Source organism: Thamnophis elegans, chromosome 8 (genome assembly GCF_009769535.1).
Source record: "Thamnophis elegans isolate rThaEle1 chromosome 8, rThaEle1.pri, whole genome shotgun sequence".
Lineage (NCBI taxonomy): Eukaryota > Metazoa > Chordata > Lepidosauria > Squamata > Colubridae > Thamnophis > Thamnophis elegans.
This window is the reverse complement of record NC_045548.1, coordinates 57,476,838-57,492,428: the sequence shown is the minus strand read 5'-3', so window position 1 is coordinate 57,492,428 and position 15,591 is coordinate 57,476,838. Positions and strand designations below refer to the sequence as shown.

Sequence of the window (15,591 nt, the reverse complement as noted above, 5' to 3'; positions counted from 1 at the left end):
AGCTGGTCATTTTTATTCTGTTAGACAGTCGCTGAGGCCACTTGGAGGTTCACCTGTGTCCTCAGGGTCACCTGATTAGTGAAAATGGGTGTGGAGCCTTCTTGGCTGAAGGATGAGTTCTGCCATGTGTCCCTTCACTGTTGAAGACAGATGCAGGCTGTTGGGAATGAGTTTGTGTTTTCTGCATCTCAAATTGAACTGCAAATGGTTCCTATAGTCTGCAATTTTTCTGGAAATCTGTTCATACTCTCATATTATTTAAAGGGTGTTCATCCCAAAGTCCATAGTTAAATTTCTGTGGAGATTCTCAGTCATCCAGTTAATGGTTGTCCCAAAGGTGCTTTTTCAGCAGTCAGAACTAAAGAAACTTCTTGGATGAGAAGCGAAACATCTTCAAAGAAAAAACAAGAAATTCCAGTTGCCTCCTGAAAAAGCACCTTTAGGACAACCATGACCTGGATGACTGAGAATTTCCATAGAATTATAGCTGGTCACCCAGTCAGCCAGATGTTTAGACTGGATTTGCATTTTTATTCACCTACCGACTCCTTCCCAAAGAGATGGGATAGGCAGATGTTATTGCTTGATGATATTAAACTGTTCCAACTAAAGTTGGTTTTTGCAATTGACCAGTGATTTTGTCAATGCTGATGTTTTGGCATTTCACCTAAGGCACCTAATACTATTGGTACTTACTTTCATCAAAGTCCTTCTATTACTATTTGCCGGTCATTGTATTTCCTGATTTTCCCCAGTTCTTTCTCTTTTCCTCTTCTGTTTAATAATAATAATAATTATATATCTGGAAAGGAAGTGATGTTTTGATGGGGTGTCAAAAATAGTCTGCTCAACTGAGTCACCTTAAGCTAAATGGCACAATTCTGCAGTGAAACATGAAGCAGCATAAGGGAAATGAGGCAAATGTTTTTGATTTTTTTTTTTTTTACTAATGGAGCCTTACATTTTTAAATATTTCTTTAATGTTTTCAAATTTCATATTAAGGCAATCAGTCTTTTGCAAAACACACCCAAACATTTGAAGTTCCAAGAGCTCTTCACTAGGCAAAATGTTGAGCTTGAGAACCTGTAGTTAATGCTATAAAATAGGACTTTCTTTTTCCACCTTGGTTGGTTTCTTCCTGGCATTTCCCAGCGCCTGGAAGATGGGAAACCAAAAATGCAACTGTAAAGGAGAAAGGAAAGAGAAAAAGGTTAGTTTTACTTATTACAAAAGAAGAGGTTTTTATTTGGTATCTGTCTCCTAAGCAGAAGTGAAAAGTAATGAAGAAAAAACCCCAGAAAAATTATGTGTAGGCCCATTTCAGGATGAATGCTGAGCATTTCTTCTCCTTCATCCTTCAGGTATTGATGGAGAAAGCGGGAAGATTAACCTCAGACACATATGCATTTCAATAATGGCTATAGGTATTTGTGCAGAGACAATAGCTATGTGAGTCAAAACATTACTTTGTAATAGAGATATAACCAGCGTGATGTGGTCTATGGTCTAAGTAGCTTCCATATTTATTGAAAAATACGTGAAGATTCCCTTTAGGGCAATCTTGAGGAGAGTAGTATTGATCCCGGTTCTATAGATAAAAGTTTTGATGGTGCTTATTTTTGGTGGATTCTACAATTACATTCTGAACAGTAACCAACCAGCACTGTATTTCATGTTATTTACAGTTTACCTTTGCAAATGAATTAAGTTTCCTTTTCACGTTTTTCCCGGAGAACTTGGATCTTCTGTTTAACAATTTTGTGTGCAGATACTTTAGCCGTTTCATGTCTGTGCTCGGAAAGAACGCAGTTGCCACTAATATTTTAAGTTGTGTGAGTATAGACGTCATAAGCCCCAACACGATTAGAAAGAACAAAATAACTCCAAGTTGGATCCACGTAGCAGAGAGGGAAATCTTTGGTTTGGGAATGCAGCTCTCTTCAAAAAGGGGTGTCTTAAAGTAAATAGTCTTGTCAACAATCTCCCCATTGTTCAAGATAAATTTAGCTGCATTTTTCTGTATAAGAGGAAATGAAAGATAAAAATTATGCCATGATCTATGCTGATCTTTAAAATGGCTATTCTGAATAAATTACAATGCACCAATAAAGAAGAATATTTGTAGCCCAGGGTTGAAAAGCAGAATCCTTGGTGCTCTCTAAGCTTGCTTGTTTTCCTGCAGATGTTTCATTATCCAAACTAGGTACCATTGTAGCACTAGCACTTGATGTTTGGGTAATGAGGCAAGTTCAGAGAGCACCAAGGACCCCCTCAAATTACAAGGCAATGGTGACATTTCTCAATAAGATGTCTGTGTTTATTTTCCTGTAACAGGATGTAACAGTCTCTTAACTGTCTGGCCTAGACCTTAAGCCATTAGTATATCTTTCACATTTGGCAGTAGTGCAAGATTTAGCAATGCTAAAAGCATCATCATCTGAATTATGGTCCTAAATAAGAACAGAATAATGATGGATGGGATTAAAGATCCCACTCTCTTGCCCCCTCGATTCAGCAATGGTCACCTATGTGCTTTTCGATATAAGAGTCAAGAACGTGTGAAACAAGCTCAAATGGTTTTGAGGAAAGAACAAGATTATCAGAGGGCTAAAATAGTGTTGCGTGAAGAGATTGGGGGAATTCTGGGAATTAAAGTCCATATATCTTAAAGTTCCCCAGCTTGAGAAATATTCGTCTAGATTATCTATTGGTGATGTTGTTTTGGCACTGCCAAATCCTATATTGAATCAGGAGGAAGCAGACCTAAATTATTTATTCTCCCATACAGTCCCCCTCAGTAAATATTTGCTGTCATACTAACTCTGAAGTTAGATTCTCTGTTCTGCAATTAGAAGCAGGATCCCCATACATTTGTAAAAGTTTTCTCCATGACCTAATTTAAGATGGTTGGATAACCATTTTGGAAGGAAGTTTCCAGACGGAGTCTCCTTTCTGTTATCCAGAGCCCGTAGCAGAAGCCAGTTGATTTCCATTATTTTTCAGAATTAACACCTGAATTTGCATTTTCCACTTTTCCTTGCAGAAGTCTGTCTATTGTGCAATGTCACACTTGGGCCAATAACCTAAAAGAGATTAAAATTTGCCTGGCTCCTGTCAGTCACCTCAACAATATGACTATCCAGTCAGTATACCCAGCAGGGTGTTCTGTCAGCTTAGGCAACAGTGTTGTTGACACATTTCTGGTAGGAAAGGGAGAACACTCCAAATTCAGTCACAGGTCAATGTAATTTTGACATGCCAAATAGATGCCAGGCTCTAGAATGCAGGAAAGATATGCTGAGGTTTTTCTGAACAGTTTCCTTTATCGTTTCTCACCTACAGACAGAAATTTTATGAAGCTAAAGAAAACTATTTGCATCATTAAGTATATACTCTGAGAACTCCTAGGAAGGAACTGTCTTAACTCTCTTCCTCCCAACCAAACAATCTAAACTTCACTGCACTCCTTCCCGTGTGGTAATCCAGAGTCCTGTACATACCAATATATCAGTGATTTGTACAATTGCTCACCTGAGTTGGTTGTGTAGAAAGTGGCTGGATTGGCTGAAACAAGATTAGCCAGTGCTATTGTCTGTCAGTGTGTGGGTAGATCAGGGATCAGCAATCTTAAACACTCAAAGAGCCACAAAGATCTTAACTGGAAGCCCCTTCAATTCTGGAGCTGACTGGAAGTCCGGTTCCCCACCATAGAGCCACCTCCTAGCATGGCATCCTTTTTCCTCTGCCAACCTGAACTCCGGTTCCCCCACGATAGAGTCTCCTTCTAGCATAGCGTCCTTTTTCCTCTACCTGTCCTAACTGAAAGCCCTATCAATTGTGGGGTTGACTGGCAACAGGAAGGCACAGCAGAGGGATGAAAGACCCATATGGGGCTCCAGAGACGAGGGTTGCTGACCCCTGGGTAGGTCATGAGATCTGGGAGCTTTGCAATAAAACCTCTCCTCCTTTACTGAGAATCTTACAAGCACAATCCAGAGGTTGCTGCCTCTGGTATATTAATCCAGTGTACCATATGATTTAGGACAGGGATGTCAAACTTGTGGCCCGCCCATGGTTGGTTTAGCGAAGAGGGGGAAAGTTGTGGTACATCATGTGACAATGCCGTGATGACATGAGTTTGACATCCCTGCTTTAGGAGAAGAGAGAGAAGCATCCTCACAGTCAGTACATGAATGGATATAACTCACATCCTAGAAACTAAACATTTAAACCTCAAGCAGAGTGTGACTAAAACATAAATAAATGGAGATGTAATTATTCCTTGCCAAGAGATCATACCAAAAGAAAACAATTGGAGAGACTGGCCTCAGGTTTCTTCTAACAAGCAAGGAACACAATGTGATTTCATGCAGTTGAACATTTGAAAGAATGTTGTGATGTAGCCCTGCCCACAATGACATCATGACATAGGCACTTAAAGGCGGGGATTATACAATGACATCAATGGTGGGTGAGGCTTTGCTATTTTGTTGCAGATACTTCTGAGAGTTTCTCTTGCTTCACTGAGAGCTCCCCCAAGTCAGATTCTGACAGATGGCTTAATCCCCCCACTCTTGCCATTGGTCAGACCCTGCCTCCTCCTTCCCCAGTTGTATCCCACCGGAAGGAGAGCAATTTGTGGAGGTTTTTCCCACTGGTACAAAGGGGATCTACCAAGGTTGTACCTAAACTGTGGGATGATATCCACAGTTATGTAAATAGATATCCAAAGGAGCACCATTTTTTTCTCCTTGAGTGCCAAATGCCCTGTTGAAAAAAAATTCTCACCTTAGAACTGAGGAGAAATTTCCTGACAGTTAGAACAATTAATCAGTGGAACAACTTGCCTCCAGAAGTTGTGAATGCTCCAACACTGGACATTTTCTAGAAGGTGTGGGATAATCATTTGTCTGAAGTGGTGTGTAGGGTTTCCTGTCTAGGCAGGAGGTTGAACTAGAAGATCTCCAAGGTCCCTTCCAACTTTGTTATTCTATTCTATTCTATTCTATTCTATTCTGTTATACTCTATTATATTCTAACATAGGAGGGCTGGAAAAAAGGCCCAGCACACTTCTGCAGGTTTGTGCCTTACAGATACCTTGGACAGCAACTCCTAGCAGACAGACTTAGAATTCTGGGAACTGTAGTCCAACGTGCCTGAAGGCAGCAGTTTGGAAAAGTACTGTTTGGGTCAAATGAGGCCGAGGAAGTAGCAGAAGCATTTGGATTAGTGGCATGGATTTCCCTTGGATAACTCCGTGATTTATAGCATTTTCTAGCATCGCCCAACTATAGACAGGCTAAGATAACAGTAATGAGGGCAGGTGGCTTGTAGGGTGGACATGCAGTCTATAAGGTCCCAAATGAAGAAGAACAAGTGCACTAAAGTATGAAAATAGAAAGTAGCATTCTAGCAGAAAATAAAAGAGAAAAGGCAATTGCCAGGAAAGAGAGATATTCCTTTCCCATATTCTCCCAACTGCTGTGAAGCAGTAATGGCTGGTACTTACAATGAGGTATCATATCTACTGACAGCCAAAGGTTTTCTTTTATATGTATAATTTCCAGTGTCTGGGATTCAGAGGCTGGGATGATGATATCATGCAGAGCTGAAGTTTTTCCCCTTACTTAATTTTTTAAAGCTTACTAAAATTGCTGTTTTATGCGTGCAAAGACTCCGTGAAAGCTTCCCAGACCTTACTTCTTTGGCTTTCTGTCAGAAATCAATGGGAAATTATGCCATCAATATTTCATGATTTGCTGACCAACTTATTTAGCAGAGTCTGGGTGAAGTGAGGGCTGAGCATTTCCTCCCCCCCCCCCTCCTGCACACAAAAGGCAGACTTTACAGCTGAAGTTCTTACATCTGGGCTGCCCTGATTAGAAGAGATGGTTCTATGTCTCTGGGCTTCTTAACAGATCCATTTAAGTGGAACTAGCTAAGCGATAAGACACAAACAGCACGCAGAGGGTTGAGTTTATAGTAAGTGCACAAATGGTCCTCTTAAAGTTTAATAAAAATATAATCCAAATCTGAACAGGTACTAGTCACCTTCCAGTAATTGGTATTGGAAAGAACTAGTGGTTTTCAACTTGCTCCATTAATTATATGTCAGTGAACAAATAATTTGGCTAGTTAACAATATATTTTTGTTCCTGATGATGATTTCTCCCCCCACATCCCTCCGCAATTTTAGGAGGCAATTAAAAAAAAGTCACTCTGTTAAGAAACATTTTACCCTTTGGGTGAGGATATAGTTCAACCCTTCCATATTTCTCTTTTTCTAAGGATCCTCGCAACCCTTTGTTATGTTCTGTGATTTCCAAAATTGTGGGTGGCACCCACACCCTGTTGATCAAGCTTTCAGAATGAGTTGACCAATGATCATGACTTTTGTTGAGCTTGGTAATATTTTTTAAAAAAGAATGAGGGGCAGTCAAACAAAATATTTTATTTAGTTATTTATGGATACGTTGATTGAAATTTATATTTTTGGATGTGTATGTATGTGTTGGCCATATGAATGTGGCAAGCATTAGATAGTGACTACCATACAATTTATTAGATGAGAGCAAACTGAAGAGTTCCAACAGAGTCCAATACTGTATCAGTGAGATGAACACAATAGAAACTTAATAAATAAAGAAACAGATTAGCATGAGTCAGGTGAAGAGAATCAAGAATGGTAGATCTCCTAATATCCCTCCATCACCGTCACTGCACACATACCCTATCATTATCTGATCAATGTGATGGTCATAGAAAGTTACAATATCCTAGCATTTCTTCCTTCATCGCACTAGACAATTTAATGTATAATTAAGCATAAATTGGACAATGTTAATGTGGTCATTTATTTTGGGCTGCAGGTCCATTCAATCCCAATAGCAGAGCCATGCTAGGCTGATCTAGTTCCACATCTCAATATTATCATATTGGAGAAGACTTTAAATAAATATTTAAGCAAAGAGTTCAGTTCACAGCTAACAATTGTTAAAAGTAGGATCTGGCAACCAGCCACTGTTCCCACTCATTGCAGGTATACAAAGATTATTTGTGGTTGATCAATGAAAAGAAGCAAAGAGTTGTTTAGGCTCAATAATGAGCTCTTGTGGGGTGTTTGCATCTATGCACCTCTCCTTTAACTATATATTCCAAATAACAGCACAGAATAACAGAGTTGGAAGGGACCTTGGAGTTTGTCCAGTCCCACTCCTTGCTCAGGAAACCCCCTTCTCACGAAACCCCATTTGAGACAAATGATGATCCAATCTTTTCTTTAAAACTTCCAGTGTTGGAGCATTTATAATTTCTGGAGGCAAATTGTTGCACTGATTAATTGTTCTAACTGTCAGGAAATTTGTCCTTAGTTCTAAGTTGCTTCTCTCCTTGATTAATTTCCACCCATTGCTTCTTGTTCTACACTCAGTTGCCTTGGAGAATAGTTTGACTCCCTCTTCTTTGTGGCACCCCCTGAGATTTGGGAGGACTGCTAACATGTCTCCCTTAGACCTTCTTTTCATTAAACTAGACATACCCAGTTCCTACAACCGTTCTTCACATGTTTTAGTCTCCAGTCCCCTAATCATCTTTGTTGTTCTTTTCTGCACTCTTTCTAGAGTCTCCACATCTTTTTTACATCATGGCAACCAAAACTGGATGCAGTATTCCAAGTGTGGCCTTACCAAGGCTTTATAAAGTGGTATTAACCTGTCACGTCATCTTGATTCTATTCCTCTGTTAATGCAGCCCAGAACTGTGTCTGCTATCTCAAAGAAAATCTTCTTGTAATAAACTTCTGCTTTTCTGTCTTGAATAGGTGTTTTTAAACCTGCTTCAAATTTCCCTGGGTGGTGTTTTGGGTTTATTTTGTTGTTGTTGTTGGAAGCATGCTATTTCTCTTATTGCTACTTTCTGGTACATTTCTTTGAAATACATTTCTCTTCAGAAAAGCCCTTTGGAGCAAGGAAAGACAGAGAGATAATGAAAACCAAACAAATCCCTTGGCTATTCAGAATTAAACCTTTTAGAATTTCAAGGGATGTCTACAGGGCATGGTCAGAAAAGTTCAAGATCGCATCTGCAGTAGTGTGATTAAAACTTTGCCTGTTTTTTATTATGAGCAACTCATAGTCTCATGGTCACCCTCTCAATTCTTTTGACCACATTCTGCAGACCACACTATAAAAAAGATGTTGAGACTCTAGAAAAATTGCAGAGGAGAACCACCAGGATGATTAGGGGATTGGAGACTAAAACATATGAAGAACGGTTACAGGAATTGGGCTTGTCTTGTCTAGTGAAGAGAAGGACCAGGAGAGACATGATAGCAGTGTTCCAATATTTGAGGGGCTGCCACAGAGAGGAGGGGGTCAAGCTGTTTTCCCAAACCCCTGAAGGCCAACAAGGAATAATGGATGGAAACTGACCAAGGAGAGATTCAACCTAGAAATAAGGAGGAACTTTCTGATAGTGAGAACAATCAATCAATGGAACAGCTTGCCTTCGGAAGTTGTGGGGCTTCATCAGAGGTGGGTTCCTACTGGTTCCGCTGAGTAGGTAGTAACTCAGTCTGCCATGGCCCCTGAACTGGTTCTATCGTCATCGGCGCCATCTTGATTTTTGGTTCTGCACATGTACAGAACAATCTTCATTGCAAAAGAACTTTTTGCACCAAACCAACAGTAATGCTGGTAGCAACCCACCCCTGGGCTTCATCACTTGAGACTTTCAAGAAGAAATTGGACTGCCATTTGTCAGAAATAGTGTAGGGTCTCCTGCTTGAGCAGGGGAAGGGGGGGTTGGACTAGATGACCTATAAATTCCCTTCCAACTCTGTTATCTGTTCATCTGACCCTTCTGATGACACTAAAAGACTTTAGTTTCCTCTGGAGATAAAATTAGCTAACATATACATGTAATGGGAGACCATTAATTTGCCTTGTCCCACCGTAAGGTAACAGTTATTACATCTTTCCTGTTTAATTGTAATTAGAAGATAAGAACCAGTTATATTGGTGAACCCAAATGACTTGTTTGCTGGAAAACTTATGTTTTCATAATTGCTTCTTGTAAAATAATTTCCTCAAGGGTGAGACGAAAAATGATTGTTCAGTGCTAATTCTTTTTTTTTCTTTTTTTCTTTTTTGCTGTTTTATGGAGTGCTTCGATATTTCAGAACTATGTGCTTTTGGATCACAGTTTTATGTCATATTCAGCATTTGCTAATTCTACATATATATTCTCAATTATTACCCTACTTTTTTCTTGGAAATCAAGGCAACCTCCACAAACACCACAAACATGGTATGCAAAATTGGATGGTTCCCAAGTTTGTGATGCTTGTTCCAACCATTTAGGAAGAGTTTCTTAAAATTCTTTCAGGATGGTCAAAAGAAGCAGGGCACATACTGAATATTTTGCATGCCACCAAACACAACATAATTTAGATTGAAACTAATCAAAAATGTTTTCCTACCGGTTCTATGGGCATAGCTTGGTGGGCATGGTGTGGCTTAGTAGGCGTGGCAGGGGGGAGGATATTGCAAAATCCCCATTTCCTCCCGATCAGCTGGGATTCAGGGGGCAGAGAATAGATGCAGATGGGGCCAATCAGGGTTACCAGTTCTCCAAACTACTCAAAATTTCCGTCACTGGTTCTCCAGAACTGGTCAGAACCTGCTGAATACCACCTCTGAAACTAATAACAAGCTTGTACTCAACCCGGAGAAGACCGAGTGGCTGTTGTGCTTTCCTCCCAACAATTCGACCAGTGCTCCATCGCTCAGGCTGGGGGGGTCAAATTCTACACCCTCAGAGAGGGTTCGCAACTTGGGAGTCCTCCTGGACCCACAGCTGACTTTCGACCATAATTTGACGGCTGTGACCAGGGGGGCATTTGCCCAGGTTCGCCTGGTGCGCCAGTTGCGACCCTACCTGAATCGGGGAGGCTCTCACAACAGTCACTCGGGCCCTTGTGACCTCTAGGCTGGAATACTGCAATGTGCTCTACATGGGGCTGCCCTTGAAGAGCATCCGGCGACTTCAGCTAGTCCAGAACGCAGCCGCGCGAGTGATTGTGGGTGCACCTCGGTTCACCCACATAACACCTATCCTCCGCGAGCTGCGCTGGCTACCTGTTGATCTCCGGGTGCGCTTTAAGGTGCTACTTGTCACCCATAAAGCCCTTCATGGTAGTGGGTCTGCATACTTGAGAGACCGCCTTCTGCCAATTACCTCCCTGCGACCAATTAGATCTCATAGACTAGGCCTCCTCCGAGTTCCATCTGCCAGTCAGTGCCGACTGGCAACTACAAGGAGGAGAGCCTTCTCAGCAGTAGCTCCGACCCTTTGGAACGATCTCCCCGTGGAGATTCGTACCCTCACCACCGTCCAGGTCTTCCGCACAGCCCTTAAGACCTGGCTAGCCCGTCAGGCCTGGGACAAAGATAAGTGCCCCCACCCGAATGATGAATGAATGTTGCTTATTATTTTACTCTATGTTTTGTATGTGTTATTGTTTGTATATCCCTTCCCTTGATTTATGTAAGCCGCCTGAGTCCCCTCAGGGAAAAGGGCGGCCTATAAGTGTTAATAAAACCCTAAAACCCTAATCCCAAAGCATGCACTAAGTTCAATCAATGCATGAATACAGCCAAAAAGCATTTTCAGAGAGTCTTATGGAAATCTATGCAATGAACTTGAAGTCAAAAATAGTTGAAGGAAAAATTCCCAAATGAAAAATGGTGTTTGCAACAGTTGTGTTTTTAAAAAAATATATATTTCTCTCCTTTTGAAAAGCAAGAAAGTGAGGTAACTTGCTGAGAGCAAAGCGAGCTAGCAAAAAGAAAAAAAATCTTAGCTTATGCCATTGTATCAGAGAAACATTTTGATGCCTGCTGAGAATTGTTTAGCTTCCAGAGTTATGAAGTGATTGTGTCCTTATATAAGGGGTTGCTCAATGTTCCAGTTTGCCCAACAATTGGCAGGAAATACAGGCCATAAATCAGCTGAATGCTGAGTCACTCATCATTAGCAAGCAGATCTGAAAACCTCAGCTGAAAAAAAGAACATTTCCAAGAGTTGTATGCCTATTGCCTCTTTGAGAGCTAGCAAAAGAAGATACATTTTTCTTCCAGCAGCTTCCGGTAGCTCATGGGAATTGGAAGCAATCTGGTAACAAATCTATTGGGGTTGACTTTAGTTTAATATGAGAAGGTATTCTCTTGATGTGTTATATGTGAGCTTTAGATGCTGTTAGCTTTGTCTGCAGTTAATATGGTTTCAGCTTCTTGTTCTCTGCTTTTTACAGTTCCAGGCTCTGTTTTGTGGGCAAGCAGTTTATGTAGGTCACTTGGCTGACAATGCAGTTAATAAAATCAATGTGGCACAGTGGTTAAGGGTGTAGGATTGTGGCTGGGGAGACCCAGGTTGTAGTCAGTCATGGAAACTTTAAAAAAAAGAAGTAAAGGTTTTCCCCGTCCAGTCATATCCAACTCTATGCTCATCTATGTTTCTTAGCCAAGGGAGCCAGGATTGTCTGAAGACACTTCTGCAGTCATGTGTACAGTATGACTGTACCCTGAAGCACTGTTACTTTCCCACCAAATAGGTACCAACCAACAAGTATGCAAATGCAAGTAGAGAAATAGGTACCAATAAGTGGTACCTATTTATCTACTTGCATTTGCATGCTTTCGAACTGCTAAGTGGCCAGGAGCTAGGACAAGTATGGGAGCTCATGCCATTGCACAGTGCTTGGGTCGCAAACCCGGGCTGTTAGTTTCCAACTCAACATCTTTAACCGACTGGCGACTACGCGGAGGAGAGCCTTCTCAGTAGCAGCTCCGACCCTTTGGAACGATCTCCCCGTGGAGATTCGCACCCTCACCACCATCCAGACCTTCCGCACAGCCCTTAAGTACTGGCTATCCCATCAGGCCTGGGGATAAGATTCTAATCCACCCCACCTGAATGCTGAATGAAAGTTGTGTTTTATTGTTTTATTTTTTATTTACGCACTGTCTTATGTTTATCTTGCACCCCCTCCCATGAACTGTAAGCCGCCCTGAGTCCCCTCAGGGAAAAGGGCGGCCTATAATAACAAATAAATTCTAAATTCTAAACTGCCGAGCCATCACACTGGCTGGGGAATTCTGGGAATTCAGATTTGCTAAGGTTGAGAAACACTACTCTCCTGCCCTACCCTACTGTGGTGTTGGGATAAAATGAAGGTCATCCTCACACATCATTTGAAAATGGATAAAATACAAATGTTAAGAAATAAAGGCACGAGAAGAACACTACACAAAGAATCTTTTACCCCAGTAAATCTCCAAATTTCGGTGATTTAAAAATCACTTATTGAAGACACTTAAAATATGCAAAGTGCCTTTATATTGGCTGAAGTCACAGACCTTGCTTAAACCAGTCAGGTAAAGACCATCGCACTGCATTTTCCATACCTTCTAAAACCGAGTTTCTTATGTTTTTCACATTTCTCTCCCTCAGGCACATCAAGTATTCCTCTTGATAACACAATGGATGCTTTCAGCTGCCTTAAACACCAACCTTGGTATTGCATTTGCTTGTTGTTTAATATTCAGGCCCTTCAAACCTTGGGGTTTGTTTGTTTTTTAAATGCCATGCCTACCCACCTCCAGTTTTTCCAATCCTATTTTTTAGCATAATTTTATTCTGTAGAAAATCTGTATCAGAAGCAATACCAAAGTGTTGCCCTGTAGCTAAGATACTTACGTGGTAATATAATTTGAAGTGGACCTCTAGCTCAGGGAAATCGTGGAGATGCTTGCTCACGGGAAAAAATGAGCCGTAAAGCAAATAATCTACTGCTGAAAAGACGACCCAAATGCAAAGGTTAGCAAGCACAGGGAGAAAAAAGCGTGCTGTGCATTTCCTTTCTTTAGGTGTTTGGCAAAAAGACGGCACCAGCGAATACACGTTTCTCTCTTCTTTACTCAGGGGGAGCACCGAGAGCTTTTCCTGCTGCCATACTTGCTCATTGTACTTGATGAACCCTCGTGTAATGTACGTGTTCTTAAACCTGATGGTCTGTGGTCTCAGGAAGTTTCGGATGAAGAGGTATGTGCCAAGCAGAACCAAAATTGTCCCCACAAAAGGCAGCACTTTCTTGCCCAAAAGGGACTGTAGAGCTATTATGGAGGAGATCTGGCTGGAGATATTGTGAAGCTCAGTCTTGTTTTTTTCCAGTTGCAGCTTCAGGTCTTCGTCTGAAACCAAAAAAGGACATGTTTAAACTGTCACGCACCACAAACAGATGTGTTGAAATCCTCAATTGACTGTAATCCACCGGATTGCTTTAAGATAGGTGAGGTCAAGGAAAGTCCAGTTGTGGGAACGGAGAGCACAAGTCACACTGTCTGCCAGCTGCTTCAGGTTGAAAAAAATATTTGGATGTTGCCAGCAACCACCATCGCCGTTCCAGCAGCAATGAGAGTGTTCTTCTGCCTTCGCGCAATCCACAAGAAAGGAAGAATACCACCACAAAGCAGCGAAAATACTGGAAAAAGTACAGATTTATAGACAGGAGAATCCATAAAATATTGACTGTGATGATAGAGAGCATTGGATAGTCCAACAGGAAGGAATACCCAGGTAGAAAGCAGGAACAGGTTTGCTATTAAAACTGATGGCGCTGCATAGAGCAAAAAGGGCCAGTTTATATTTCCAGCTCAGCTTCCTCTGGGTCACAAAGAGATCCCGTGATTGCTGGAGAAAAAGTGGCAAAATCCATTTTCTTTATACTTCAGAGATCCAGTACGTTCACTTGGCGGAAATAAAACAAGAACGACAAAATAAATTAATCCTTTAACATAGACCTTTATTCAGGCCCTTAATAGCGTGTTTCCCTGAAATAAGACAGGGTCTTATTTTCTTTTGCCCCCCCCGAAATAAGTGCTGGGCCTTATTTTGGGGGAGGTCTTATTATTTTTGAGGCACAGGAGGCCACTTAACCTTGGCCCGTGAATCAGCTGATCCAGAGAGGGCCGGAGGTTCTGTCTCTGTTTCTGGCACACTCTTGCCAGCCCTAGCATCACTGGGCCTGCTGCTCTTTTTGCAGCCGCCACTAAGAGAAGAAGCACAGTAGGTAGGGTTTGTGGGAACGGCCATCCGCAAGAACATTCCATGTGGATGGCAGATGCATGTGGGCGCTTAGGGCATGTCCCCCCTTTCTCCCCAGGAAATGGTGGGGACCGGCTGAGCATGCATTTAAATATCTTAGGGGAGGGCTTATTTTCAGGGGAGGGCTTATTTTAGTGCATGTGCTCAAATGCCCGATTGGGCTTATGATCTGGGAGGTCTATTTCTGGGAAAACAGGGTAAGCATGTAGCCAAACTATTGACATCCCTGGCACGATGTAGCAAGCAAGCAGCTCATCTCTATAGTTTTACCTTGAGGCAGGAAAATGACCGTGATTTCCAGGGCCTTTATTGTGATTTCATTGACTGAGGATAGTGTTTCTCAACCTCGGCAACCTTAAGCTATCTGGACTAGAAAGCTATCTGGTCCCAAAATTCCCTAGTTAGCATGCTGCTTTTGTAAATACAGTAGAACTAGCCACATAGTGAAAACTAAAGCAGTCTTACAACTTGTAACTAATAAAGCAATTCTAGACAGGCTTACAAGAGAGTAAGCTTGATTAGGTCCACTGACAAATGCAATTCACACTTGAAATTGTATTCATCTTTCCTTGAAAGTAACCCATATTGCTCTCAGTGCACCTTGTTTAGACGCACACGTGCACAATCAACTAAAAGAGAATCAAAATGTTATACATTAGCAAGGAGCCTCAAGCAAAGCAATACATCTAACTTCCTACACTGTAGAGTTTTTTCCTGACATAACTCAAGTGAATAAAATGTTCGCTGTCTCCCAAGAAGTCCGAGCCGGTAGGAACCCACCACTGGTTAGAGTGCAGTACTGCAAGCTACTTCCACTGACTGCTGGCTGCCTGCAGTTTTGCAGTTTAAATCTCACCAGGCGCAATGCTGACTCAGTCTTCCATCCTTCCGAGGTCGGTAAAATAAGGACCCAGATTGTTGGGGGAAATATGCTGACTCTGTAAACCATGAGAGAGGGCTGTAAAAGCACTATGAAGGGGTATAATGTCTAAGTGCTATTGCTATTGCTTAGAGGGGGGCATACTTGCAGTTGTCTGACATCCAAATATGCCTTCACTTCATCTGTTTTCTCTGATTAACATATCCAATTCTTTTAATTATTCCACATTGATTTGAGATTTGGTCTCTCAAACTCCTGGTTATCTTCCTCTGACACTTCCAGAGATAACAGGTTTCTTTTGCAATGTAGTTCCCCAAACTAGAAAAATACCCCATAACATCCCAACCCCCAAAGAAGAGCAATACAACATCTAGAAGAACCTTACAGCTAGCAAATGCATTATGCCTAGCCAATAATGCTAAAGCTTACTCACAAATTTCTCCACTGCAGGCATCCCGTTAAATTCTTTCAAGTTGCATTCTTGATTCTGATGAGAAATACTAATGAGTGCCAATAAAAGAGTTCCTTATGAATCACTTGGCTCAT

At 41.5% G+C, this 15,591-nt stretch overlaps 1 protein-coding gene across 1 annotated transcript; it reads right to left on the bottom strand.

The window, feature by feature from the left end:
• Positions 1-931: 931 nt before the first annotated feature.
• On the bottom strand, positions 932-15,380 carry DCSTAMP (dendrocyte expressed seven transmembrane protein). Its single transcript, XM_032222288.1, is given in 7 exon segments — positions 932-1,183; positions 1,692-2,018; positions 12,759-13,435; positions 13,438-13,483; positions 13,486-13,647; positions 13,650-13,779; positions 15,376-15,380. Coding segments are annotated over 7 exon segments (1,434 nt in total). The 3' UTR covers positions 932-1,096.
• Between the last annotated feature and the right edge of the window lie 211 nt (positions 15,381-15,591).